The sequence below is a fragment of the Durotheca rogersii genome, assembly GCF_024521655.1.
Source record: "Durotheca rogersii strain YMJ 92031201 chromosome Unknown GGS23scaffold_6, whole genome shotgun sequence".
NCBI lineage: Eukaryota > Fungi > Ascomycota > Sordariomycetes > Xylariales > Xylariaceae > Durotheca > Durotheca rogersii.
In genome coordinates, this window is record NW_026251237.1 from 1,009,868 (window position 1) to 1,037,383 (window position 27,516).

At 56.2% G+C, this 27,516-nt stretch overlaps 8 protein-coding genes and 1 non-coding gene across 9 annotated transcripts; 2 read left to right on the plus strand and 7 right to left on the minus strand.

The window, feature by feature from the left end:
• Positions 1-4,252: 4,252 nt before the first annotated feature.
• GGS23DRAFT_619355 (uncharacterized protein) lies at positions 4,253-7,739 on the minus strand (the record flags this gene model as incomplete). The annotated part of the gene is made up of 3 exons (XM_051521002.1): positions 4,253-5,400; positions 5,493-7,065; positions 7,324-7,739. The coding sequence occupies 3 exons, from the start codon at positions 7,737-7,739 to the stop codon at positions 4,606-4,608; spliced, it is 2,784 nt and encodes a 927-aa protein (XP_051373412.1). The 3' UTR covers positions 4,253-4,605.
• Positions 7,740-9,152: 1,413 nt separating this feature from the next.
• On the minus strand, positions 9,153-10,301 carry GGS23DRAFT_595413 (interferon-inducible GTPase; the record flags this gene model as incomplete). The annotated part of the gene is made up of 2 exons (XM_051518305.1): positions 9,153-9,512; positions 9,567-10,301. 2 exons carry the CDS (start codon positions 10,299-10,301, stop codon positions 9,153-9,155), a joined length of 1,095 nt encoding a protein of 364 aa, XP_051373413.1.
• A 692-nt stretch (positions 10,302-10,993) lies between these two features.
• Positions 10,994-16,169, minus strand: GGS23DRAFT_459850 (Spc7-domain-containing protein). The gene is made up of 4 exons (XM_051514103.1): positions 15,657-16,169; positions 12,639-15,584; positions 11,965-12,586; positions 10,994-11,881 (listed from the first exon to the last, which is right to left on the minus strand). Exons 1-4 carry the CDS (start codon positions 15,870-15,872, stop codon positions 11,193-11,195), a joined length of 4,473 nt encoding a protein of 1,490 aa, XP_051373414.1. The 5' UTR covers positions 15,873-16,169; the 3' UTR covers positions 10,994-11,192.
• Positions 16,170-16,415: 246 nt separating this feature from the next.
• Positions 16,416-18,014, plus strand: GGS23DRAFT_561458 (ribosomal protein S17-domain-containing protein). Its single transcript, XM_051515953.1, has 4 exons — positions 16,416-16,694; positions 16,770-16,845; positions 17,034-17,272; positions 17,392-18,014. The coding sequence occupies exons 1-4, from the start codon at positions 16,593-16,595 to the stop codon at positions 17,458-17,460; spliced, it is 486 nt and encodes a 161-aa protein (XP_051373415.1). The 5' UTR covers positions 16,416-16,592; the 3' UTR covers positions 17,461-18,014.
• Positions 18,015-18,292: 278 nt separating this feature from the next.
• On the plus strand, positions 18,293-19,788 carry GGS23DRAFT_619359 (uncharacterized protein; the record flags this gene model as incomplete). The annotated part of the gene is made up of 2 exons (XM_051521003.1): positions 18,293-18,814; positions 18,909-19,788. 2 exons carry the CDS (start codon positions 18,293-18,295, stop codon positions 19,449-19,451), a joined length of 1,065 nt encoding a protein of 354 aa, XP_051373416.1. The 3' UTR covers positions 19,452-19,788.
• A 269-nt stretch (positions 19,789-20,057) lies between these two features.
• On the minus strand, positions 20,058-20,129 carry GGS23DRAFT_t35. Its single transcript has one exon. It is a non-coding gene; the product is annotated as a tRNA-Gln (tRNA).
• Positions 20,130-21,838: 1,709 nt separating this feature from the next.
• On the minus strand, positions 21,839-22,165 carry GGS23DRAFT_595417 (uncharacterized protein; the record flags this gene model as incomplete). The annotated part of the gene is made up of 2 exons (XM_051518306.1): positions 21,839-21,940; positions 22,082-22,165. 2 exons carry the CDS (start codon positions 22,163-22,165, stop codon positions 21,839-21,841), a joined length of 186 nt encoding a protein of 61 aa, XP_051373417.1.
• Positions 22,166-23,963: 1,798 nt separating this feature from the next.
• GGS23DRAFT_595418 (uncharacterized protein) lies at positions 23,964-24,364 on the minus strand (the record flags this gene model as incomplete). Its single annotated transcript, XM_051518307.1, has 2 exons — positions 23,964-24,204; positions 24,276-24,364. The coding sequence occupies 2 exons, from the start codon at positions 24,362-24,364 to the stop codon at positions 23,964-23,966; spliced, it is 330 nt and encodes a 109-aa protein (XP_051373418.1).
• A 1,438-nt stretch (positions 24,365-25,802) lies between these two features.
• On the minus strand, positions 25,803-27,170 carry GGS23DRAFT_595419 (uncharacterized protein; the record flags this gene model as incomplete). Its single annotated transcript, XM_051518308.1, has 4 exons — positions 25,803-26,100; positions 26,223-26,426; positions 26,477-26,675; positions 27,161-27,170. 4 exons carry the CDS (start codon positions 27,168-27,170, stop codon positions 25,803-25,805), a joined length of 711 nt encoding a protein of 236 aa, XP_051373419.1.
• Positions 27,171-27,516: the final 346 nt, after the last annotated feature.

The window sequence follows — 27,516 nt, forward strand, 5'->3', positions numbered from 1 at the left end:
ACCCTCTGTCCTTAGTGTCCTCCGGCATGTTGTAGCGCCCGGTGATCCCCCAAGTCTTTTATCAGCTCCTTAATTCCCGAACTCCTCTCTCCGTCTCCGCCACATCGCCCTCTAGCACCACACCACTATCCATCCCCGTCCCCTCCTTGACACATATCCCGCTCCGCAGCGAAAGCTGCTTCCCCATGTTTCCTCCGCGAGTAACCTTCGAGATGGTTGTTGACCGAAGCGCCGGGTAGCTACCCAGCGGAACAACTCCGGGGGGCAGGCCGCCAGGCCCCTCTCCTATCCATCCCATCGTCTCTCTCCACCAGACGCGGGGATGATAGGAGGGGAGGCCCGGCAGCTAGCCCCCCCCTCTGCTGTGTATAGGGACGTCAGCCCATGCACTGTATATAAAGATCTGAAGGGAAAGAAAAAAATAGGAGTGACTTACACCTTTCGTTAGTGTACGCGCTCGGGGCACCTGGATCAGTGGTTAGCTTGTATCGTGGAGAAAGGGGGAGAGATCACTTATTTTTTTTTCCTCTTCAAGGCCTAGCCTTGTGTCGAACCGCCGGGCATCCCTGCGAGAGATCAGTAGCCTTCACCTCCCTCTCACTCCATCCTCCTCCCCTCCACCACCTCCTCCCCTCCTCCCCCTCCACCACCTCATCCCCTCACCTCCTCCCCCTCCCCCTCCCCCTCCACCACCACCTCCCCCCCTCCTCCTCCTCCTCCTCCCCTCCTCCTCCTCCTCCACCACCACCTCCTCCACCACCACCTCCTCCCCTCCCCCTCCACCACCTCCTCCACCACCTCCTCCTCCCCTTCCCTCCCCCTCCCCCTCCCCTCCCCTCCTCCCCCTCCACCACCTCCACCACCACCACCTCCTCCCCTTCCCTCCCCCTCCCCCTCCCCTCCCCTCCTCCCCCTCCACCACCTCCTCCCCTCCCCTCCTCCTCCTCCCCCTCCACCACCTCCTCCCCCTCCCCCTCCACCACTTCCTCCCCTCCACCACCTCCACCCCCTCCACCCCTATCGTATACCGTATCGTACAACTTCACCGCCAAAGGTCGTGGATGTCGTGGATGTCGTGGATTTAGATGTTGTGGATATCGCAGTAGTGTCAGAAAGATGAACTGTTGTCAGCGGCGACGAGCTAAGCAAGGGGGGGCAGGGGCACCGGGACAGCAACTCGATCGAGTGGTGGTACACTTGGAGCATGGGCACCAGAGGCTGGTTGTCCTGCCGCATGCGGATCGTGGTGGCGGGGTTGTGTTTGTTGCTGTCCCGGCGATATCGATGGCAGCAACAGAGGGGAAGACCGCGAGGGGTGTCGTAGATGGCGGTTTTTTTTTGGATTTTTTTTCCACCCCCCCTATTTGAGCTGCGAGTCTTCCCCCCTTCCCCCTACCTCCCCCTGCGAGCGCCGCCGCCGACAAGGCGCTGGGGGATTTCAAACGTGGCCCACCGGATGGAGAGCGAGGCCACACTAAGCCCCGTTCTGCGGTGTGGACGGACCGCGGTGGTGGCGAGTGGTGGCGGGTTTAGGGGCTTAGTGGCCTCGCGTTGGTCTTCCGGCAAGTAGAAGGTGGCTGACGTGGACGCAGACGTGATAACCTCGCGGCGCCGCGAGGTTGTAGTGGCAAATGTAATAGCGAGGCGGCTGTAGGGGCGTATGTGTACGGCCCTTACCCTCGTCTGGCTGAGTACATTCTTGTGGAGGTTTTTTTTTTTTTTGGTCTGCTGCGTCCACGTCGGCGCTGGGCTGCCGTTGGGATAGTCGCAATATCGTTGCGACCCTGTTGTCGTCGAGCGGCTTCGAGTTGTAGGGCAGCGATGGTATGCCCTTCGCCGCTGGTTTTTTTTTTTTTTCGTGGATAAGTATACTGATTGACAATCCCAACGGCCCCATTCTACCCAGGCCTCGCCTTCAATGTTCGTCAGCATACTATCGCAGGGTGACCTTTCGTTAGTATCAACTTACCTCCATCCGGTGAACCGACAGCACCCGACCAGCGGCGCCTAGCGACATCGTCGCCTCCAGCATCCCGGGGACTGCCCTTGATGGGAATACTGGAGATTCTGGCGTCTTGGTAGTGGTGGTGCTGGTGGTGGTTGCAGAGCTGATCTCAACCACTGGTCGGGCGCTGTCGTTTTGAAACCCCCCTTCTCTCCTCGGGTGCCTCCGGCCACTTCCTCCCGCTTCGAATGAGCAGGCCTCCTCAGACCTGTCATATCGACAGGGACTGGTGTACCTTCTCAGGCTCCGTGTTGAGCGCGTCCACCGGTGATGGTGGTCGACGCTCACGTTCGCGACGGACAAATCCCAAGCGGCGCCCCCGGAGTTGTTCAGTCGACCCCGATGTCATCAGACGCTCTCAACATCTTCCGACTCCAGGGCCGACCAGGTTTTGGTGTTGTATGGCTCCCTCCGGGGGCGCCAGCTGGGATTTGTCTTGGGTCAGCGTTGGACCCGAGGATGCTCTCCACCATCCTTGGGCCCCCCGCTTAGTATATGTAAGACCACAATAACTATAATATAGGTTAGCCTGAGCGGGGAAAGAAGTCATTTCCAATAACACTTACCATATACTCTTGCACAAGCGGCTTTAACACACCCACCTTGTCGATACTACAGCCCAGGCCGCGCCTCCAGCAACTGATTGATGTTGATGTTGAAGCGTTTTAGTAGTTGACTTGAGGGCACTCCCATGTTTGATCCGTATGGTGTTGTAGATGTAGGAGTGCCCCCAGTATCGCCGGAGGCGCGGCGAACAGCTTCTTCGAGCCCTGAGTCCTTGAGTCCCAGTTACCCCCCACCCCGCAGTGGTGGTTTTAGTATTAGTATTCGGTAGTAGGGGTGGGGTGGGGGTATTTTGTTTTGAGTAGTATGGACTCAAGGACTGGTGATGGCGTAGTATTGGGGGGGTGCTCTCGAATTGGTGTGGTATAGTGTCGTGTGGTTTGGTGTCGTTTAGCGTGTATGAGAGCACCCCCCTGTTGGACTCGAAGAGCTCTGGACTGTAGGCCCAGGGAGAGAGACCGATAATGATAGTGTTTCGTGACTAACCCCGAGGCTTGAGTGGCAGCCTCGAGGCGTTGGTTGTCCCTCTCCCTTAGGCAATTCGACAAGGTGGTGTGTCAACCTCGGATACTCTTCCTTACCCAAGGCCAACACGTACATCCCCTGGGCGCAGCGTCGTGTACTCCCTCAAATACACGGACTGCTGCTTAGACAAGGACTCAGACAACTTGTACAAGACTCGTACAGATATTCATACAGTACTCAACACATTCTCAAACCCAGGACTCTGACAAGAGGCTCGAAGGCCGGCGCGAAACAAGACCGGACGAGCTTTGACGGGGGCGAGATGAACGCACGAATGGCGGCGAGTAACAAGACCGCAAACGAAGCGTTGTCGAGATTGTCGGTACTCGATTGGTGGCGAGAACAAGACCACATCGAGTGTTGTCGAGGTGTGCTCGAAGGTCGGCGAGGACAAGACCGAATCGAGACGTTGTCGAGGCTCATCGGTGCGGCGAGAAACAAGACCGCGGACGAGACTTTGCCGAAAATATGTATATGCTCGATGGCCGGCGAGAAACAAGGCCGGACGAGACATTGTCGAGAATATGTTGGTGAGCGCTCGACGGACGGCGAGAACAAGACCGTGTCGAGGCATTGACAAACCATATAGTCGATACATATTATCGAAGGGCGGGGACGTACCACTCTCACCCTGTAAATTCCGAAGTTAAAGAGTGACAATCTAAGCACTGTGGTGAAGCCCTCGAAACCTCCCGGCCTGTGACCTGACCGGTAGGAATTCTCAGAGCCGACCATGCGCCGAGCAGAATCACAGCTGCCCAAAAAATGGGGGCTCCTCTACATCGCCCGCTATACACCTTCACCTATTGGTTCATCGGGTAAGCTGTGCCTTATTGCCCCTGCTCCAACTTGCCGGCCAGTCCTCGCCAGACATCCAGTCAACTTCCCCTAGAGCGGTTCCGTTCACACACTGGAACTGGGTCGAAACTGGACGCGACGAAGAAGGAAACAAAACAGGTGCTGGAAGACAAGCGATGGGCGGCCAGACGTTGCATTTTACCCCCCTCAGCCGCTCATTACATGAGTGGCGTCTTCGGGGATCCAGATCATCAACGAAAGGCGACCGGTCGACCCGCGTCCCTTCACCCACAAGGAGTTCATGAGGAGCGGCGATCCCGTCACCCCACAAGGAGGTTCCTAGGGATCGGTATCAATAAGCCCGTCTCCCCCGCGAGGGGGTTCCTAGGGAAGTACATAACCTGTCTCCCCCGTGAGGGGGTTCCTGAGGCTTGGCCATCCCGTCACCCCACTAGGAGGTTCCTAGGGATTGGTAACCCGTCACCCACAAGGAGTTCATAGGGAACCCGTAAGCCGTACTTTTGTCGACCGGTCCAGTGCTAGTTGTCAGAGGTATGTTCGGATAGAAGTGAGGGAAGAGGGGATGACGGAGTTCTGTTTCCGCCAGCAAGAGGCGTACCGGCGTGTGCCGGGGATCATCGGAGCAGCCGCGAAGAGTAGGCAACTAGCAAATGTGAGAGATATCAGAGGGGGTACGGGTGACGCGACCAAAGTCAGCGTCGACGACCGGCCACCGCCTCGACGTCGCGCTCAGCATTCACTCGCGCCGCCTCGTCGCTCATGCCCTGGAGCATGTACCCTATCACCTGCTCTTCGAAGTACTGGTCCAGTTCTTCGGCGTCATGGAAGCCCTGGGGAGCAGGTGGGTTGGATGGTCCGGGCTGGCCGTCTTCCTTCTCCTTGCCCTTCATGGACGCCTTTATCTCCTCGACGATGTCCTCGAAGTCGGCCGAGTCAAGCGACGACAACGGAGAATCGTACAGGACGGGGCTCGCGAGAAGGGGATTCTCGGCCGAGGTGATTGCACGTCCGTCGTAAAAGGCGTCCGTGACGCGACAGGTGCGGCCAGGGAGATCATGGGAATGCGGCGGCTGCTCTTCCGTACTCTCGGTAGGTGCCGATACCGCCGGCTGGGTACTCGGGCCGGCGGTGCTCTGCATGAGGAGATTCATCGAGGTCGCCAACTCGGCCGCGGGTAGCTTGGCCATCCGCGACTTGGGCTTCATGATCTTCCTCGCTGCGATAATCTCCTCGTTACCGACAGAAAACGGGGAAACCATCTTGGGCGTGGCGTTCTCGGGAATGGGGAGGGTAATCTCAATGGATTCGTCGTCGGCATTGGATCCCTCCGCCACTCCCTCGTCAGCGGATTCCTCCGCCGGTCCCTCCTCAGCGGATTCCTCCGCCGGTCCTTGACCAGCGGATTCCTCCCCCGATTCCTGACCAGCGGATTCCTCCTCCGATTCTCGGCCCAGAGGTTCCCACGTTTCCCCGAGAATGGAAGGATCCTGATAAAACAAGGTGTTAGTAAAGATGTACGTCCATATGTAAGATAGGACGGAACATGATAGAGAGAAAGAGGCAAAGGCTGAAAACTTACGGAGTACGGAGATGATGATCCGCTAGCCTCTTGCTGGTACACGACGTCCACGAATTCTTCCTCCCCCGCAGAGAGAACGAGGCTATCCTCGCTACCACTGCCGGACTCCTCAACCACAGGGTACCCGCCTTCGGGCTCCACGGAGACCGGAGGCGCCTCAGGCACCTCCGGCAATTGGTAGTCGCCGGACTCCGCGAGGTTGTTTGGAACCGGTGAGTCGAGAATCCCCGAAGGGAAGCTCGCCTCAGGGGCCCATTCAGGATCCTCGATGGAGAGCGTCGACATACCAAAGTCGTCCCAAACCAAGGGATATACCGGCACAGGACTTGCCGCCACGGGACTCGCCGGCACGGGGCTCGGCGGCATGGAGCTAAGTACCGGGCTTGGCGGCAAGGAGCTGAGGACCGGGCTTGGCGGCATGGGGCTGAGTACCGGGCTAGGTATGGGACTAGCCACCTTGGAAGAGATATCCAGCTCCATGACGCCAGGCGTTATCACCAAGGGTTGGTCGATCTCCATGGGCTCGCTTAGAATCACAGGGGCATCTAAGTCCATTGGGCCGGGCAACAAGTGGTTGGAGGTTTCGGTGGCTGGGTGCGAGAATACGATCTTTGGACCAACGTCGTCTAGGAGGGAGTCGTCGACATTCGCTTCGACCGGGAACGGGTGCACCGACTGCGCCAGAATCTGCTCTAGTTCGTCGTCGACGATGCTCATCGCGTCGAATGGGGGCGAGGCAATCTCGGGAATTTCGGGCGAGGTACTCTTGAGTTCCACGAAATCCTGGATTGGCTCCCAACTCTCGACGGTCTCCGGGAGTGGTCCCGGAGTGGGCTGGGGGACGACGGCATCTTCGACGACCCACTCCTGCACTGCCTCTTGAACCTGAACGGGGGCGGACTCGAGAACCGGTTCCGGCAAGGAAACAGGCTCGGAAACAGGCTCGGGAGTGTGCTGGACGGGTTCAGGCTCAGGCACGGGTGCAGGGGCGGTTCTCATCACCTCTGCGGCAAACTTGACTGAAGGGGCAGAGCGAGAGTTAACTAGACGCGCCCATTTATACGGCGAGTGGAATCCATCAAAGCAGTGAGCGGGCTTTTGAGGGTTCTGGATCCTCTCCCTGTGGATAGCGAGAAGATTTCTCCAGAACTCGGCGCCCTCACGTGCCTCACGCTCCTGGCGTTCCTTTCTGGACTCGCCGTAATAAACTGGCGGCTTGCGGGGTGCGGGGGGTTCCTTAGGGGCGGCCTCACTGGGTGTGAACCGCGGCTCTTCCTCGACCACGGAGGTCGGGAAGGGGCCTCGGTTCACATAATGGGTTGTAGGCCAGTGTTGATGGCGGGCCTGACTGGAACGACGGCAATCCCGAAGCATTTTGGCGATGTTGCGGATCAGGTTGATACCGCATCTGGCGCAGACGACGAAAACAGTTATCAGGCCTTCGGTGCTCAACGACCAATCAAGATGGTGGGCAATCTCCAGAGCCCACCGATACCATTTGTCCAGCTTTCGCCCAAAGACGAAAGCCTGGTCAGACAGCTCGGGGACGAACGGAGCATTGTACCTGATGACCCTTTTTAAGATGTTAGCAACTGGCCATGTTTCATATGTGACACGATTTCGGTCGGGTTCTCGTCGAAGGGAAGTGGGAAAGAGCCGTAGAGTGAGGAAAAGGTCGGTAATCGAGGACGTGATACAGCTGAATTCGGGGGAAACGGGAATCTTGGATGATTTGCAGGACGAAACAAAACACAGGCAACGAAGACAACAATGATGAAATATCCGTCATCCGCCATCTACCGTCACCCATAAGAAGAGGCGAATTACTTACCATCTGATGATCGAGGACAATGCCATGCCTCCAAGAATCTCCGAGACCGGTGCCAGCCCGTTACGGTAGACTTGGGCTACCGTGACGGCACTCCAAAATCCGTACCAACCCAGTGCAGTAAACTTGCACAGGAAGGCTTGGAGGATGAAGTAGACGACGACTAACCAGACTGGCACGTCGAAGGCCCAGGAGACATTGAGGCAGATACCGATGGCCGAAGAGAGGATACAGAAGACACCAAAGCCAAGTACTGGGTGCACCTTGAAGAAGTATGCGTTGAAAACCAGTACCCACATGGCTCGCCGAACGAGGAGATCGACGCCGAGGGTTTCCCCGGCGAAGTGAAGAAAGAGGGCGGCGATAGCCACCACCCAGAAGGGGATGGAAGAGAAGGAGGTAACTGATGGTGAAGTCATCGTGAGGGTGGTGTATGGGTTTCAATGGTAGTATCTGTATGCTGTATGTTGCGAGAGCAGTGGAGAGTGAGGTTCAAGGTGGTTGCAGATATCAGTGAATATTGCAAGCAGCTGTGAATCTCGACGAGTTGGAAAACAATAGGAGGAGGGGGTCATCACAGGGTGGGCAGATTTATATACTCTCGTCAGGAAGAGCTCACAATCACCCAAGGCGGAGAGTAGCAGCAGTTCTCGTTCCCGGGCAACGAGGTTGGAAATATTCGTCGAGGTAACTGCAGCATGTACGGCGGCGAGGTAGCTGAGTAACTGGCGGTATCTAGGGGGCCGTATTTGCCCAGAAAAGTACAACAAACATCTCGAGTCCGAGGCGTTTTGAAAATACCCACATACATACTGTACAGGCTGCCCGTCAGACCAGTGCAGATCAGCAATTTTTATTTGCAACTTTGACACGTATACTGTGTATCTTGATGCTGATTTTCTGAGTATATGTGATCTAGATACTCGAATAGGAATTGCCAGTGATCTAAATACGGAAATATCAGCAAAGAGTACACGACAGTTGATGGCCTTATATAGGCACTGCGCCCGGATCAGAGTATACGAGTATGCTCAGCTAAATCAGGAAATAAAGACGGTCGAAATACATAACCCTGTGCCAGTACGTATTTCACCCGAATCAGATAAACAAGATGGTTACAACCAGGAGTGTACCGCCGCCGTTACGAGATCAGGGAAAAGGAGGCAGAGGTGCCCTGTGAGAATCACACCTTACGTAAGGTTCGAAACGGAGAGTCGAGTGAGAGGATAGAGGCATGAGATCAACTGGCCCTGGCTATTGTATGCCGGGCCAAGGCGAATACAGGTTACTACGAACGGGGCGAATATAACCATCAGGGATCGAAAACTGGCGGACTTAGCTATGGACTAATATGGTAGCACTGCTGTAAGATACCAAACTGTGGTAGTAGAGATAAGCTCCAGCTATGTAACAATAACCAGCGAATCTTACAGCCAAGTCTAGATTAGTGGCTATTCCGAAGTCACCTATGTGCAGAATAGCATTGTAGACAGCATAGCGACGGCTGTATGGAACTCGGACAGAGCCGACGAGAGCCGGGGGCGAGCAGAGAAGACGGTTCCTTGTAACGCCAGTGGAGTGAGAGGTTGGAGATACTACCTAAGTACCCTGCTGCTAGGGAGGTATGGCACAGAGAGAAAGGGCGGGATGAGATGTTAGGGAATACGTGCCTGTCAGGCTTATTTCCCAAATAGCTCCAATTACGAAGAAGTAGCCTAATGTAGTTTGGGATTGAACGATAGAGTCTGCCTAAAAATTGACCCCCTTAGATTCCTTCGGCGGGTTTGGAACTGACATTGGTTAGCTGACAGGTTGTGCCGTGTAGCCCGCTTCTAGGCCGCCCTCCCGCCCAGATGCCTTAAAAACTCAATGAGGTTTCGCTCGTCAATCTCTATCTCGCCTTTGTGTGTTGGCCATTGGTTTCGAGGTTTAATTGTGAGCCCCCGCAGATCATGATTGTTCACCAGCATGTAGCGGTTCGCTACCTGATCGAGATCCTTTTCACTGAGGAGAGCACGACGGAGCTCGTCCTTGAAGGCTTCCAAACTATCCTTGACATACATGTCCTTGGCTTCGCAGGTTTCGACATCGTCGTCCCTTTTGATGCGGTTTATAAATTCGTCGGATCGGGATCGTAGAACGACGCACGGCAGTTGACGGGCGATACAGAATCGCATAGTAGCAACCTCGATCTGCCCCAGCAAGGTAAGTGACAGCTGAGGTATACGTGAGTATTTTCTACATACCTCACCGGATCGGTCTCCATGCACAATAAGCACCATGTCGAATAGATGCAACTTCTGTGTCTTGCTATAGTTTTCGGCCGGGCAGCGAATCGTTCCGGCCCCGGGGCAATCGTGCAGCATAATCCGACCAAAACTAGGATGGGCGGGGTATTTCTCTTGCCGCTCAGTTGTCTCGACAAAACCGGTATTAGCCGCGCCATCGTCTTTGTTTCGTAGACCCATAAGAGCGTTGATTATTGACGATTTTCCGCTGCCCGCCGGTCCACAGACGGCTACATGTCTGAATTCTTTCTCGAAACCCTCACGGTCTCTCTCTTTCCCGATGTCTTTTGCTTGTTCTGGATTGCGAGCTTTTTTCCCTTCGGATTCTCCACTGCCAAATTCGGCTCGACGTGCCCAATCCAGTACGGACTCCGAAGCCTGCAGAAAGCTCGTCGATATAAACCCGACAGGAGTCATCGCTACGTAGACCGCCCCCGCAACGATTGACCCAACTCCAACTGCCAGACCCTTGCCTGCGGTAGTCGCGCCACGGCGAACTTTCTCAGACCAACGCGTCTTGGAACTCGGCCCGGTCGAATCATCACGGGAGTCGGAACCGGTTTCTTCGTTTGGGGTATCGGAAGACAAAAAGTTGGCATGCGGTCCCTCGCTCGAATGATCGGGAAACGAAGACGGTGTGCCGGGACGTGAATCACCCTCCGCCTCCGGGTAGTCGCGGTACGACAGCGTCATGATGGCGGGAACGTAACCAGGGGACTATTACCTATAAGGTAAAGTACAACAGGGGGGTTTATGAAGGTAACGATATGTGTGGCTAGTACCGACTTAGGCAAGGTGAGGCGGCAATACCAAGCAGTGGGTCTATTCGGACACTTCTGTGTGCGGGGGTTGATCTCGAAGTTGTTCCGCCTCCTCTTGGGATGGGCACTTGAGGGCTGGCTGCCTGACCGGCTTTTCGTCGGCCCGCGAGGGTACCTACGTACTTTAGGGCAGCACGTACATCATGCAAGAGGTGGTTTGTCAGCTTGGCGATGGGGATTAGGTCTGAGGATTCTTCTAATCATCACGGCCAACACAGGAAGAGACTCAGAATTCGTTGCCTGTCCTGTTCCGTAGAGAGGTGGTCGACTGAAACAGAACCGAGCTAATTTCCTTCCACCCGGTCTCGCGCTGAGGGTCGGTGGTGAATTACCAGGCCATGTGCCAATCGAAAAATACGTAAGCATCGCCAGAGGTTAATAGTAGACGAGCATGCCGGCTGGCTTACCTAGGCGCTACTAGCATAGCAGCAAGCGATTTCGCGATCCTACACAGCCACACCGGTGGCGGTGCGACGCTGGCAAGTAAAATAAAGTAGCGAAATGAGTTACTGTTAAAAGCCAGGATGAGAGCGACCTACAATACTAGATATAAGTTGGTATATAGAAGCTACGAGCCCTTCCGGGCCTTTGCAACCGACCGACGCCTTCTCACCACCCCCATCCGAACCGCACCCGCACCCCCCATACACGTTCCGTACCAAAGCAAAAGTCATAATTTCGTGGCGAAATGCTCGCGTCGTCGAGAGATGCCCGAAAGCTGCAGCAACGTGTATTTTCGCGCCCTCCCTCCCCAGCGCCGCCTTCACTTCTTCCCGCTCGCGAGGAGCTTCTCGTACAGCTTGACGACGGCGTTGCTCCAGTCGTCCACCTTGCCGCTGCCGACGCGCTCGCCGTCCGCGACCACACGCGTCCCGATCTCGGCCGCGAGGAACTCAACGATCTTGTCCGCCTTGAACTGCTCGCCGTAGACGACGCGCGCCTCGGGCGTGATCGTCACCTCGACGCCCCGCGACTCCTGCGGGCCCCCGCCGCACCCGCCGTGCAGCCCGAGCACGATCTCGACCTTGGTCTTCAGCGGCCGCAGGAACAGCGTCGAGCGCACGGCGACCGACGAGTCCGACGTCTTCACCACCGTCGTCGGGAACGTGCAGTTCACCAGGCGGATGTTCTCCGACACGTACCGGGCCTTCTGCCAAGACGCGCTGACCGTGCCGAGGAGATCGCTGATCTTCGTCTCCGCCTGCGCTAAGCCCTGCACGTGATCCCGGATGCACTGCACGAAGAATTCCTTTTCTGGCGTGCCCGGCTCTGGGTTCGCCTCCCGATTGGCTGCGATATAGCGCAGGTCGATTCTCGAGTTCGGTTTGAGGCTTTTGAACGCGGCTACGTCGAAGACAAGCTCGATCTCTCTCTTGTATGTCATCGATGGCGAAGTCCCCACCGTGCCTGTAATGGTCCAGCCGTACTTTTTCTCGATCTCATCCACCCTGGCTGTGATTCTTGTCAGTTACCTGGAGCGGTACGCCGTAGACAGACGATGGGCGATATATGTGAAAATATTCATATGCACTGACCTTTGAGAGAGTTGATTTCGTTGGAGCTCCACCCCCTGCATTCTTCGCGGATCCTCTCAGCTTCCTCGATGTCCGAAACGCAGTCCTTCTTCCTCTGCGTCGCTTCGTTAATCTTGGTTTCCGTCTCCTTGAGCTGCTCACGGAGCTCCTCGATCTTGCGCGTTTTCTCTTGCATGTCCGCATCGACCTCTGTAAGCTCAGAGCGGGCGCTTTGTAGCTCTTCGGGGTCGCAATCTGCTAATTCTTGCGCCCAAGATTCGAGGCTCTCGTGTTCGGTCTCCAAGGATACAGATTGCTCCACCAGACCGGGTAAGACCGCCTCGAGTAGGTCTTGTTCCCGCGTGAGCAATTCTTCGTCGGCTTCCATGCCCTCGGATATCTTCACCAGGCCCTCCTTGAGGCCGTCTTGCAGCTTCATGCGCCACTCGTACCACATTGCCTTGCTAAGCAGTCGTGCGTGCGTCTTCACGTTCTTGAATTGGTTGTCCATGAAGAGCTTGTACTCGGGCGTTGCTGACATATATTCTCGGAAGAGCGGCGGGTTCTCCTCGAGAGTCTCCGTTTCGATCTCGCGAACTATCCTCCGGCCCTCTGATATGTATTTCTTGAGTTCCCGGCACGACTAGTTCACATTAGTATTGTATACGCGCCCCGCAAGCACAAGGCTAACTTACATGCTGATATAGCTCCAGCATAGGGACTGTGCAAGCCCCCGCTACGACGCATTTCTCTAGGGAGAGGTCCTCCTTTTCTAGCGCAGCATCGCCTTTCGTGACCGTGGGAGCCTGGGTGTGGCGCCGCTTCGTCGTAGTTAATTCCATGAAGCGGATGTTTGTCATGTTGAGGAAGTCTTGGAGGTGGATCTGATCTCCGTTGTTGCCGCCGTGGGTATTTTCTTCGATTGCAACGGACAGCTCGTCAAAGTTGATTGTGATGGCCGGTCGGTCGAATTCAGGACCTCCAGGGTGTGCCTTGGCCTGGGGAGAGGTCGCTATTGCGGATGCCTTCTTCGGTGATAGCATCGGCGTCACGCCGGTTCCCCTATCGCCTACATCCTCGGGTGTTTTGCTACTCGAGCGAGTTACGCGCCCAGTCGTTTCTTCCTTGGAAGGTGGCGCATGAAGCCGCACGTTCTTGACTGGGCTGCCCTGATGATTCCTGAGTCGTTTGATTCCGTCTCTCAACTCTGAGTCATCGTCTTCATCCTCAAGCTCAGCTGGGCGTTTGCCGAGGAGGCCCCTAGCACTACCCACATGCAGACTTTTGCGCCCCTTGAGTGGATTTTTTTTGGGTGTCATGCTAGAGATCATATCTTTTAAAGTAGTAGTGGTTTCCTCATCTGCGTCGCCTAAATGGAACCGGTGCTCTCTGTCCGCTTCCTCTTGGCGCTCCCGGTCAACTTCTTCCTCTATGATTTGGGGTTTGGCGAAGGTGACAACTCGCGGGGCTTCGACTGGAGTAAAACTTTCTGCTGAATCACTGATGGATCCCCGCCGATCGAGGATGGCTGTCACCCTCGGGGATCCAAGGCCCGGCTTATCAGCGCCTACGCCCGAAAGCCGCCTATTCTGGGGCGTCAAGATCACCCGTGGCGTTGATGTGCCGGTGGCAGAGTCCTGACGGAAAATGGACGGTGTCTGCCCATTCTTGGATGCGGATCTGGGGGTAGAGTTGGACACGGTCGAGCCATGTTTAGGAGGGGAAGCTGAGCGCGGCTTTGACTTGGACGATGGAGAGCTCTTTAACGGAGTGCGAGGTCCGCGTGCGTTTGGCGTGCCTAAGTTAGCGGGGCTTGTCGAGTTGAGAGTGGGCACGACTCGAACAGGCGAGCTATCTATCGTGGCGGCCGGCTTCTGCAGGGAAATACTGCGACGAAGCTCTTGGCCTTGAAACGCAGATAACCCAGGACTTCTCCCTGCTTCCGGAGCATTTGCCCCAGCAATAACTTCAGATAGACGCCGTTTCGAAGATGACCTCAATGATGGCACGTTATCATCCTTGTCTACTTCCTCTTCCATGAGATGCCTTGCCTCAGTACGGTCTTTGGCTGAAGGGGGACCTTTGATGATTCCACCCATCGCTATGGTCATGTCCATTCCCATCGTGACCTCCTCGTCATTCTCGTCATTCTCGACATTCTCGCTACCGGGAAGAATGCGGCCCAAGCCAACGGTCATATCCATCGTCGCTTCGTCCTCGCCCGTGGCAATTGTGCGACGGCGGCCTTGGAGGGGCTTTTTTGGTATAGCTCTATTCCCGGACAGGACGGCGCCCATGACGGTGGTAAGCTCCATCGACATGTCTTCGTTATTTTCGTTATCTCCAAAGTCGATGAGATTCGCGACGGTCGGGATACCTTTTTGAATGGCGCCAACCGCCGTGGTGAACTCCATGGTAGCGTCCTCCATCGCTAAATCCTCACCAACTTTTTCCGGGCTAGCCGATTGTCTCTTTTGTAGCTTGTTGTATGCTGGGAGAATACCGCCTAGTGCTCGAGTCACATCCATTGACATTTCTTCCTCTTCCTGGAGGTCTTTAGGGGAATCATTGAATTTAATGATGCCTCCAACGGCATGCGTCATCTCCATATCCATATCCATATCATCGTCCATATCCATGGCGCCAGTCTCTTCCCGGTCGTCGCCACTTCTGGCAGGGTTGGTGTTTGACGAACTTTGGATATCCTCTTGACCCTGGATATAACTCGACTGGGCTGGCGGAGGCTTCTTAACCCAGCCAAATGACGGGATGACCTCTTCCTCTTCATCAAATCTCTGAGTTTCGGCTCGCTGGGAAGCGAGTCGTAACGCCGTATCCACTGTATCACTCGAGTCTGACGAATAAGTTGAACGCGCAGAGATGGCAGAAACGGCCGACATGCCGGTAACCTCGTCGACACCCAGGTCCATCGTCACTCCATCAGCATCAGAGTCGCTACCAGAATCCGACCCAATCTCTTCGTGTGCCTCTATTACACCGTCTGCCGCCTCAGAGTCTGAGCTATAGATGCTTGATGCTAGCGTCTCGTCGTTTGAGTTGAAGTTTAGGGAGGAAGCGGCCGAGCTCCGACGACTCTTTCCTTGGTGCACATCCGGTTGATTCTCCGGCGAATCGGGGTCGGCATCCTCCGATTGTTCTGGAGGCGTCGAGGGGGGATCCGAAGCTTCTTCGCCCGCCGGCTGGGGAGCAGGCGACCGCGCAGCAAGCGACGAGGCTCTCCGCGTAGAGTCGGTTGAGGTTGTGGAATCTTGCATGTATTCGATCTCGTGAAAAGTGTGGAGAGTCGCCTCAGCGGCGAACGACACTCTTCGGTTGGCCAGGGATTTCCGTCGAGCCTCTCGCCGATCGTTAATCTCTTTTTCAAGCTGAGCTCGTTCGCGCTCTTCCCTTTCTCGGGCGGCGGCTTGCTGCTCCTCCTCGGTGCGTACTGCGATCTTCGTGCCGGACGAGCCGGTGTCGTCGGTCTGGAACGGGTTCGGTAGCATGTCGGCTCCTTGGACGGTGGAAGAGGATGTGGTGGCCCGTGTGGGCAGCTTGGATTTATACGAGGGGATCTCGGGTAACGGAATCGTCGGCTTCAGAATAGATCTTGGTGGTGGTCGAGCAGGAGCTGCCAGCGACTGCAATATTAGTTGTATTAGCATCGGAATAGAGAGAGGGGAGGAGAAAGAGGTGATGGGGTTTGTGTATACCATGCGTCTGTTGCCAGATCCCGGCTTCAGGGCATCCAATCCACCAGGGCCCATACTCTTGCTTCGGGATTTCTTTCGGCCTCCGTTACTGGCCAAAGAACTAGCCACATCAACAGTGATGTTCTCTTTCTCTGTCTTCTTCTTCGCAGGTGAAAGCCCTGTCGATTTGCGCAGGCGTCGCGTAGACGGGACAGTTGAATCGGCTCGAGACGACATTGTGACAAAGGGGCGAACACGCTGAGGGGTTGCGAGCGTTACTGGCTTCTGAAGGGCGTTGCTGCCAGAGGAATTGACGCGCAATGCCGTCGCATGTAGGGTCGTCCTGCACCTACGAGGTCTTGTTGGTCCCGGGATAGCTTTATAGCAATGATATTGGTAGACGTGAGGTACTCTGAAGAAGCCGGCACAACTCCAGATCTGGGGAGGATTTCGACAGGTGTGTGGTGGTATGGTGGTGTTGGAAGGTACATCACCAGGTACATATATTCAGTCGCGTCGCCGACGAGACTCTGGAAAACCCATGTTGGTAAACAATTCCCAAGTGGGAAAGAGCTGCCAGGGCACCCCACCTACATATACGAGGTACGTACCCGCATCATGCTGGGGTTAGGCAGATACGTACCTAACCCATCCATTACTACTTGCGAGTGGAGCCATCAATTTTCCGAAATGGGGTACCTAGGTACAACATAACCCCTCGATTGATAGCTGAAATGTCAGCCACCTGAGCAGTCACCAGCCACCACGGGCAGAACCTCGGACGAGTGGGGGCCTTCCATCCACAAGCGAGCCCACACAACCAGAGATTTTGCGATTTTCCCCCATTCCGAAGTGTTCGAGCTTTTCCGCAAAACACCACAACTCGAACATCTCGCGCACGATTCCCGTCCTCCTCGGCCTCACCCACACTTGCGACCCCAGCCCAACGCCGCAAAGATGGCCACCGAACTCACTGTCCAGTCGGAGCGTGCCTTCCAGAAGCAGCCGCACATCTTCCAGAATGCGAAGATCAAGACCAAGTCCAGCAAGCCCGGCAAGGTGAGGCGATATCATTCCGTCTGCCCGTGTCGCCAGCCCGAGGAACCCCTCTGCTGACAGCTTTTTCCTCTCCAGGGCGGCCGTCGGTGGTATAAGGATGTCGGTCTAGGATTCAGGACTCCTAAGACCGCGATTGAGGGCAGCTACATCGGTACGTTTCCATACGAAGATATCGCGGCATGCGACCCGATCCGACCTGTGTTATAATTTTCCCACACTTGGTGGCATCGCGTAGTCGGCCGCTTGAGAATGCGTGGAAGAGAAGAAATGATTCTTTGGTGATGGCAAGGTTCGCCAGGTGACGATGGGACTGGGCTGACTTTTGTGGCGTCGACGCAGACAAGAAGTGCCCCTTCACGGGCCTGGTGTCCATCCGTGGACGTATCCTGACCGGCACCGTCGTATCGACTAAGATGCACCGAACCGTCATCATCCGACGCGAATACCTCAAGTTCATCCCCAAATACGCCCGGTACGAGAAGCGACACAAGAATCTGGCCGCGCACGTCTCGCCGGCATTCCGTGTTGAGGAAGGCGATCAGGTTACCGTCGGCCAGTGTAGGCCTCTAAGCAAGACCGTACGTAGCTCCCCCGATTTCTACAATACTGCACGAACCTATAGCGCCCCGGCGCGCGTTGTCACCCCCCAACCCCCTATTCGGCCGGGACCCAAATACTGACTGCAGTGGCGTGCTAGATCCGATTCAATGTGCTCCGTGTGCTCCCCCGAACGGGCAAGTCGGTGAAGAAGTTTAGCAAATTCTAAGTCGGGGGACCTTTCCTAGGCATCAATGGCGTTGTCACTTCATGGTTCTTCATGACTTGAGATTCGGGACGGGTGATTCATAGGCTTCTACCGGGGCACAAAGGTGCGGCATCGGCAGCTCTGAGAAATAAATACAGGTTTTTAAAAAGCGCCAATTGCTTGTCCCCCGGCGTATTACGATAATTTCAGCCTCCCTTGCGCTCTGTGCGCGGGCGTTGGGCCGTGACAACGCAAATTTATAAGCGCACATTTGCCCTCGGGCATCATGCTTCTTTTATATAGTGAGATACCACAATATGAGAGAAGTATTTTCGTGCCTTTCTTGGGTGAGGTAGTGTCATTGAGATATACGCGGTTTTATATACGCACCTCTACTTCCTACCACGAGGACTGGACCAGTATCTCGGCTGCAGCCGCCTAGGTAACTGCTGATAAAGAGCGGTGATTTATCCTCTGATCAATTGAATGGGTAGTAAATATACCGAGGCGTGAGCAGTTGATTCCCTATAATATGAAACCTCCGGTGAGATACCTACATAGCCTTCGAAATTCCGGGACGACGGCGAAGGTAAAGGAGGCATGCAACATGCAAAGTCCCGGTACATAAATATGTGATGCCTGTATGCACGTTGGATTATGATAACGATAAGGAACTTTTTTTTAGTTGCCTACCTAGTCCTTCTTTTTTTAGCACCAGGTAATCGCTAGTCTCCATGGAAGTTCCCGAATTCATTGAGGGGCACGTCTCCGTCGACCGGCTGACAGAACCCCGACAAATCCTCTCTCCTCCGGCCTTCTTTATTTTTCCCCCTGAAGATTTGCTCGATCCGACATGGGCTGGTGGGAGAGCATTTGGCCGGCCTCGGGCTCGGGCGACGACCCGCTGCGCAAGCTCGACCCGAAGCTGCGCGAGTTCCTCGAGCGGGAGTCGCCGGTGAAGTACAGCACGGCGCAGCCGGAGCCGCTACAGGGGCGGGAGGCAGTGGATGCGCGGGCGCGGCGGGCGGCGGAGGAGGCGGAGGAGGCGCGGCGACGCCAGGCGGCCGAGGACGACGCGGCCTCGCCGGTGCCCAAGGAGAGCCAATTCCCGGACGGGCGGTACGCGCACCTGTGGAAGACGTACCGGCCGCTGGCCGAGATCGAGGCTGAGACCAAGAGCGAGCACGAGAAGCTGATGGACGTGCTTGAGGGCTTCAAGGAGCGCAAGAGCCAGATCGGCAAGGCCGCCCTCGAGAACTGCGCCCTCGAGCAGGTCGACTGGCGCCAGTGCATGATGAACCCGAGCGCCGCCGAGCGCCTCACCCTGTGCCGCGACCAGGTGAAGAAGTTCGAGCGTTGCTACACAATGCAGACGGTACGTACGCTGCGCCGGCTCTCCCCCCTCCTCCTGCTGTCCACACCGCGACAGGCCGTGATGCACTAACATCTGCTACGCCTTGTGGATGCAGAGACTGCTTAAGGCCTTAGGCTACCTCTCGACGTACGACCGCTCGGCCGAGGAGGAGGAGGAGATCCAGATGCACGCCGACACTCTGTACCACCGGATGCTCGCGCAGGAGGCCGAGATCACGGCGGCCAAGCAGGCGGGGCTGCCGGCGCCGGCGTTCCCGCCGCTCATACCGCGCGCGCCCGCGGACCCGGGGCACTCGATCGCGGCGCGGCAACGGGATCCGCTCCCGGCGCGCGAGCAGCCGCCGCACCAGAGGCCGCGGGACGGCCGCGTGGAGGACGAGGAGCTGACGCCCGAACAGCTCGCGGCCCTCAAGACGCGGCTTAGCAAGGTCGCCGAGGAAGACCGCGCCGCCGAGGAGGAGGCTATCCGCGGCGAGTGGCGCGCCAAGGCTGAGGTCGCCTCCAAGGTCGAGGACCTGTGGAGCCAGCAGGCGAGGGAACGGGAGGCGCGGAGACTTAGAGGCGAGGAGACGTTGTGGGACAAGCTCTCAGGCGCGTTCCGCGGCAGCGGGGACGGCAGCGGCGATGGGAAGAGGTAGCGTGCGCTGCTTGGACTTGCTACGAGAAGCGTATAGGGGAAAGGGGAAGAGGTATGGGCAGGATTGCCGGTGTTGGAGATGGCGTTGCGACACTCAGCTTCGACGTACCTAATGCCCGGCTGAGGCTGGCGCGAAGTTCTGGGCCTGTAGAGGGTTCGCAGAAGGCACCACTTTTGGTATTTGACGCCGTGAGGGGATTCGGCTAATACGTCCATCTACTGGGTTACGGACACCATGGGCGCAGCTGTATTATATGTAATGCATAGAGACCACTCCCGTCGATAGGTAGGTATGGCGTAGGTGCATGAAGTCTGTCAGAAAGAGGCAGACTTAAACTGGAAAGAAACAAGTCAAATGATGAACATACTATGAGGTCTGCTTATCAAAAAACCAAGTGTCAAATAGAGAGCAGAGACTCGTTACGGGACGACTCCAATACACGTCGTCCCACAAAGAGAAATGCATGTCATCGCATCCTCATTACGCACCAGACCAAAGTCGCATGCAAAAATACACAGACGGGTCCCTGGGAGCAGACACCGGCTACGAAAAAAAGCAGAGCTCAACTCTCAGTTGAGAATACGAAGCGGAGAACAAAGCTGCAGAAGGTCTCCCTGGGAATCGAACCCAGATTGGCGGAATCAGAATCCGCAGTGCTAACCATTACACCAGGAAACCTTATTAGCTAATCCGAAGGGCCGAGCAAGGCAGGGCGGCCTATCAACTTGCTCTGCTCTCCCATTAGCTGTTGCCCAGCACGCAAGATGAGTGGTGGTGCCAATTGAACCCCAGGGACGTGTGAATTTGTCTTTTCAAAATCGAGGCCGTGTTGCGATGGAGGGAGGAAAGGTAGGTGGATATTGTACGATAGCTTTTTTAAAGCGTCTTCGCAGTCAGAGGTACGTGGGGGGCAGGAGGTGTCGGATGCAGAGGCGACGAAGGACCGCGAGAGGGTGCAGGATAGGCGGGGTACCGACAGCGGTCAAAACACCGCGCGAGGCGACAGGTGAGTAGCGAGTGTGCCAACGGAGAGACGTGCGCAGCGCTTACGGCGCGGATCCGCTGGCTTGTGGGAATGAATGATTGAGGAGAGGGTGAGAGAGGAGGTGTACGAGCGACGACTCACGTTGTTGGAGCAGGACGGGTCTCTGCGCATCGGAGACGGGGGGGTACAGACAGAACGCGTAATCCTCGTAAAGCGATACTGAGTACGCGCCCTGTAATGTGCCTTTCCCCGATGCAGAAGCTCGCATCCAACGGCTGACGCATGTGGTCGGAGTGCCACCGATAATGCGCTCAACGTGCGCGCGGTATCCGGAAGATGAACATCAACCCAAGTGGGGAGGTAGATTGGTGTATCCGGGCATGCCACCGCACACCCCAGCCAAATCGTAACCAGCGCTGTCCGGTCACAGGGAGGAAAAGAGGAGCTCAGGGGCGAAGACGTGGTGACGAGTTAGAAGGTACCTTAGCGTCGTCTCGCGTCGTATTGTCATCACACCGCCAGATCAACACACGTAGGCATCTCGGGGAAAAAAAAGAAGAAAAAAGGCAAATATCTACAAAACAATCGTAGATGCTGCACTTTGAAGGGCTCGCGCGACGGGACAGCAACGCTTTGCACGGGCTGCCGACCGAACTGTGGCCCTCTCGACACGCGAAGCAGGCAGGCGGGCAGGCGGGCGCCGAGGCGCAGCCAAGAGATCGCCAAGATATGGGGGAAAGGCTTAATTCGACGGGATGGCAGATCAGCTTGGCAAGACAACGCCAGAGCCGAGCAGGGGTGTGGAGATGTGCATCGACTGCTAAACTTGACTAAGCCTCGACGACGCGCGAGGACGTCGTCTTCTCGTCGCTGGTTTTGATACAGGATGGGGTGGATTAGGCCATGCGTAAGGGTGAGAGGCACCTATAAGGACACGCGCAGGCCCACCACAAATCCGGAGGGGAAGACGGGCACTACAGATCGCTAGGTACTAGGCGAGGCGCTTTGCCCGCTCTGTCAATACTTCGTTATTTTATCCCCCTCCCACCGCCATAATATCAGCCCCCATCTATCTGCAGGCCATATTCTCTCCCATTTGCCACCTCTCCCTCTCCCCTTCAAAGCCCCGCGTTTGCCGATAGCGGCATGCACAGAAATACCTACCTAGGTATATCGTCCATATCGTATCTCTTCCTTCGAGTCGGCGGTACCCAGAAAGACAGTCGCAGGGCAAGTCGACGGCACATCCGCTAGGACCCACGCGTATCTGTGCAGCCAGAGCCTGTCCGCTCCCGTCCCGCTTCTTACTTCTCGCACTTCGCGAGGACGACGAGGATACCTAGCGGCCACACGCAGCATCGGCAGACGGGACGCGGGTGGGGAAAGAGGAGGGGCGGTCCGTCTAGCAACAACCCTCGTTGCAGGCGCAGAGGCCGCAACAGATCTCGCAGCCGGCCTCCTCCTCGCCGCCACGCAGGCCCATCTGGGGCTGGGGCTCGGCGGACTATTCTGACGTGTCAGTTCCGGAATCCGCGCTGTTTAAGGACAGTGTGCTACACCAGCATGGTGGGGGAGACGAAGACGGAGGCAGTGCTGCCGCCGATCGGAGAGAGGGGAATTGCAACGCATGGGGAAGAGGACATACGGGTTGTTGCGTGACGATGCCGGTGGCCGAGGTAGAGGTCATCTCCATGGGCGCTTGCAGCTGGGGCTCTTCAGAGGCAGGCATCTCGGTGGCGAGTAATTTCTCCCCCCGGAATTCTAGCGGGTACTAGTAGGAGGACGAGAGGCGATTCGAGGCCGAAGCAGAGACGTAGGCCGAGACACCTATTGGTTGAGAGGACTGGATCTAGAAGAACTGTGTAGCAGCTCAATGGAGACTGCAAAAGGCGAAAGAACACGGCAGGATGGCGACGAAAAACTGGATGCGAAAGGAGAGGAGTGAGAAGGGAATGGGGAGTCTGTGGAGAACGAGCGAATTTATCTCAGGCCGACGGATATAACGGCAGAGGGTACGGCAGGGCCAGCAGCCGTGGGCTGCCTCTCTGCTTCCCCCTTTCTCACCCCCGTCACCCCGTCCGTTCAGCTGCCATGCATCTATGACTCCCATTCCCTCCGGTACGTGATTTTACTACGAAGCAAGCAGGAAACACGCCCCTGTTGCACGGACCCCGTACCTAGGTAGGAAAGCGAGGTGTGCCTGAATAGGATAGGCGAGCAAGAAGACCGCTGAGTTTCTGAGCTGTCTAGGAGATAGGGAGGAGACACAGGTGTCGTAGCGCAATCAAATAAAAAAAATAAAAAAAAGTACCGTCCATCGTGAGAACGACAGGGCAGGTACATTGAAAATACGTCGCATGTCCAGCCCATGCGTACGCGTACATGCGTGTGCCGCCTCCACGTAGGCACATCGACGGGGCGATTCCGTGATTGGATGGAGGCCGGGGCACCACCTATCATCCATCGACCCCGGAACCCCTCTCGTAGCCACAAAGCTTGACGAGCGTGGGCCCCTGGGCCAGACCCGGCTCGACGGGGGCGGGACGTGGATGCGACGGGACGCCGCCCACGCGCCATCTCAGCTGGACAGGCCAGAGACTGTAGCGTCTCGAACACGCCAGCGCGCGGACCTAGACGAAGGCTGTGTGCATGGCCGTGTGCCCGCCACCTACCGCAATAGGCTATCGGTGCTGTTTTGCTGGTTTCTCACGGCGCAGGTCATACGAGGTGTGGCAAGCAAGAGTTTAGGTGCCGAGGTAGATTGGGCTTTGATCGTCCTTACAGATTAACTCCTGGTGTACTTGCCTTAGGTATTGGCCGTTTAGGCGGAGCGCGGGTATTGTAGGGAAGGAAATGGCTGGGAGGTGCCTCGCAATAAAAACTTCTACCGGCCAGCACCTCGCCGATGCGCATCCTGTGCCATTCAACTTGATTGACTATCTTCCGTGGCCCCGGGGTGCTTTCACGGTGTATACGAGCCAGATGGTGCACCTGCAGAGGCTACAGAGCGCCAACACCGACCGAGTATGATGAAGCTGGCCACCAAAAAGACTGCATACCTATCTACTGCCATCAGGTGCATCTGAACGAGATGAATTGAACTGCTCCTGGCGGCTTTCGTAGGCCGTGGGGCAGTCTGTCGGAGGGTCGAGAGGCTCGGAGTTATGAGGGAGCCGAAGATGAGCTAATAAAATAGTTCGTAGAGAGGCGTCACGTACCTATATACTAGTTGTAAGGTCAAAAGAGCCAATGAGTACACGAATTTAATACAACAAATTAACATACGCATATGAATTCGATAGTTTGATGATGTTTTACATATTATAATTCTCCTCCGGATAGGATAATTCTATCCGGCTCTTCTTAGCTAGATAGTCTATACCGCTTCCCTCACCTAGAGGACAGCCACACGACAAGAGGGCTATCATATACTCGAGAATCCTTTGAAAAGAGGAATACCTATAGCCAGCTCTCCTCCAAATAACACCACGGATTCACGTTCGAAGAAGACTAGACGTGGCCCCTCCTCACTTCATGCACTTTGAAACTGCTACCAGAACATACCGCAACTCCAGCGCGAACGGGTCGCCACTCCCAGTGGCCTTCGCGCCTCGTTTCCCCGTCTGCCTGGGGCAGTTCGGGCTTATCGAGCCTCGGGATTGCTGATCGGACGCCTTGGACCGCTCAAAGTCTATAACCATGATGCTGTTCGTGCGAGTGTCGTATAGTATATTCCGGCGCTCGGCGTCGCGATGGAGGACGCCGAGGCTGTGTAATTTGCCGTAAATTGTCTTGATTGCGCGGGGGGCGTCGGTCGGGGCGATGTGGTCGAGAGACACTTATGTATCGGCATACCGCCCCAGCTAAGGGACAGGAAGTAGGTGTAGACGCCGCCATCGCAATAGTACGGCAGGACCAGGTCCGTCATGCCGACGCATACGGGCACGTGTTGCCCCTGGATAAGCCGCAGCCGGCTGTACTGAAGAGGAGCGGCGTGGGCGCGCTGAACCTAGGTGAGCCGGATGGGACAAGCAACCACCCAACTGCCAACAACTGGCCCAGTGCCGATCGGACGAGATCGCTATTGTAAATAGCTGTAAACGGTTGACCGGCTAGCTGTAAAGGTAGTTGGGAGGAAAAGGAAGAAAGGTGAGGCTAGAAAGGCATTTGAGAAAACGAGTGGATTGCTGGAGATGGTGGAAGTCGTAGAATGTAATAGGCGTTTACGTTTTACGCAACATAAGTTTATATAGGTGGGTGAGTGGTTTTATTAATATATAAAACGACTTGCTAAAGGAGTATAGTTAGATTCCCTATAAAGGTGCCTAACAACTTACCTGCCTAATGTCCTCGGTGGACCATCCTACGAAAACACACATCTCCTATTCCTGCACACTTGGTCATCAACACGTGGTGTAAGACAAGTACCGAAAATTGACTTCCTGTGCCGCATACGCGCGCCAAGTACATTGGGTCGCGCTACAGAAGTGGAGAGAAGATTCAGTATTGATAGATACTATCGACATCTACCTGCACGCACCCTGGCCGCTCCCGAATAGCCTCGAGAGGGTGTTATCCACGACAGACAGGTTAGGTGGCTACAGGTGAAGGGAGGAGGAGCCCGGGCTCAGGGCTCTCCTATCCGGGACCCCGACATCCCCCTGAGACCAGACTCCGGAATGTTGCAGCGGGTGGCGTGAACGGTACCTAATATATTATATATATCAAGCTGACAATGCCGGATGCATGTACAGAGACATCACCCGGGCTCGGCAGGCCGGCGGCGGAACCGACCTATACCTACCTACCTATACCAGAGAGCGCAAGTCTCGAACTTCACAATCCACGGGAACTATGACCGGGAAATCCAACGCATGCATCGCCGCGGGAACGGGTACGGCCACTCTCCCGCCAGACATACCACGCCGCACGGCCAGCCTTGCCAGCCTCCGCCATGCCGTTGAGTAGTATCGGGAATGAATCGGTTAGACGTCGGCTCGTGCATGCACCATCCTCTCTCCCACCTATCACGAATATCCGGTCCTGCAGCTGACCGGGATCAGCTTGGCGATGCAACGTTCAACATGGACGCGCGACTGCGCTTGTACGCCGATTTTTTGGCGCCCATTCATTTTCCGAATTAATGCCTCCGTATCTATGAACGCCTTTCGTACACCCGGGTATCACAAGTTGCGCGTGCAGAAGCAGAGCTAGGACCCAACCGAGACGTGTCCTCTCTCCTCCGTCTGCTTCCCCTCTGTTCTTTTCGCCTTACTACGCGCAGCCTAAAAATAGCCAGCTGGGCGCATTACGTTCCCATGTCTCTCATCTATCCACCCGCCGCCGAGACCCTCTCGGAAATGCCTTTACGCGAAGCGTTGGCGGTTGTCCATCTCGTATGTGCCGGCCGGCGCCGGCTGGCCGGTGACTTCGGGGGCGGAATACAGGTTCTGAGGTGGCGGCGGCGACGCGACGGCCGTCGGCGGCTTGTACTCGGTGTTTACGTTCGGGTTCTGGTAGTAGTATCCCGGGGGCGGCGCGCCGAGGGGGGCGGTGAAGGTATCCGGGTTGATGGAGAGCGCATAGTCGCCGCCCGTCAATGTGCCCCGTCGCTTGCGGTGGATGAGGATGGCCCCGTAGATGAGCTGCATCAGAGACGTGCCACTGTTTAGGGGTTAGCATTCGCGGATTTCCAACTCCCTGTGTGGGGGGGGCACTGTCTCCATGTGGGTGGGCCGGGTGTGGGGGGAAGGGGGGGGGTTGTGTTGTTTTTTCCCACTACGTACAAAAGGACCAAGGTTAGGCAGATGGCGAGGATCGATAGCGAGATCAGGTTCATGATGAAGATGGCGCCCCAGATGCCGGTTTTGATGCAGGCGCTGGAGAGATAGAGGGCGGGCGGCATCCGCTTTCCCGTGATGAGGACGATCTCGACGATATCGAATATGATTGTTAGGGCGGTGATACCGATCTGGAGGCCGGAGGCCGCACTGCGACGGGTTAGCGCGCGCCGATGGAGAGGAGGTCGTGGCGGACGTACGTGACCAAGCCTTCATACTCGCCCAGGCTGCCGTCGAAATCGTCCGAGTTGACCAGATTCAGCAGCCACGCCGACGCGGCGAGGAGGATCAGGCAGACGAGGATCTGCAGGACCCAGGCGGTGATGTTCACGCCTTTCTTATACGGGTAATCGAACCTAGCCATGGCGAGGTTGCCGGGAGCGGCGAGTTCGAGATGGGCTCGACAGTGGTGGAAAGCGAATAAGCTCGACAGACGTACACCTATCTACCACAGATCTTGCACTGCAGAAGCGAATTGCAGATAGGACGGCGGAGGAGGGCGGAGGACGAGCGGAAGAGAAGACGAGGGGGACGCGATAGGATGAAATTCCGGGCTGACCAGCGGGACGGGCTGAGGAAAGTAATTATACCCTATGGTGCCTAAGAAGCCATGTGATGTGGGCTAAGCAGGAACGCCAAGTCGACCCAGCCTCCCAAGGCGATGCCGTCTAAGTTTAGCTGGGGACCGGGGGGACACGACACGACGCTACGATGGACCATGGATGGAAGTTAGTGCGTGACTCTGGGCAGAGGTAGGTACCCAACATGGCTGGATCTGACGAGGTGCGCGCCTCTCTTCCTGCGCATCCTTTGTCAACATCCACAACATGAGTGAGAGCGTCTCGGTAGGTTACCTAGGATTGATGCCGGATGCTGAAACTTACCATACGGCATCGTGCTACCTTGAGTACCTTAGGTACCTACCTACGTACCTGATCTCACGGACGTCATAGGTACCTGGACGCAGAGGCTGCCTTAGGTACCTCTACGTACCTAGGTACCTACGGTCCGTACTGCACCTCGGTAAGAAGTACCTTGGGAGGTACCTAAACTAGGGGTTAGGTAGGTACATACCAGGAGCGGATAAAGTGGTCATCGCCCCAGCTAAGCCACAGGCCGGCCATCATAGCCTAGAAAAGACCTCGTGTCGCCGTATCAGATCATCGCGGGCATAGGTAATCATCAGGTAACCCCATCTAATGATGTACCTAATAGCTCGGGTACAGGTATCTAAGGTCCC

Excerpts from the sequence above, each read along its gene's own strand:
- GGS23DRAFT_459850 (XM_051514103.1), bottom strand. The coding sequence starts at position 15,872 with ATGTCGTCTCGAGCCGATTCAACTGTCCCGTCTACGCGACGCCTGCGC. Across the intron at positions 12,587-12,638 it reads TGCTGGAGCTATATCAGCAT|TCGTGCCGGGAACTCAAGAA; the intron begins GTAAGTTAGCCT and ends AATGTGAACTAG. Across the intron at positions 11,882-11,964 it reads CGAAATCAACTCTCTCAAAG|CCAGGGTGGATGAGATCGAG; the intron begins GTCAGTGCATAT and ends CAAGAATCACAG.
- GGS23DRAFT_561458 (XM_051515953.1), top strand. The coding sequence starts at position 16,593 with ATGGCCACCGAACTCACTGTCCAGTCGGAGCGTGCCTTCCAGAAGCAG. Across the intron at positions 16,695-16,769 it reads AGTCCAGCAAGCCCGGCAAG|GGCGGCCGTCGGTGGTATAA; the intron begins GTGAGGCGATAT and ends TTTCCTCTCCAG. Across the intron at positions 16,846-17,033 it reads GATTGAGGGCAGCTACATCG|ACAAGAAGTGCCCCTTCACG; the intron begins GTACGTTTCCAT and ends GCGTCGACGCAG.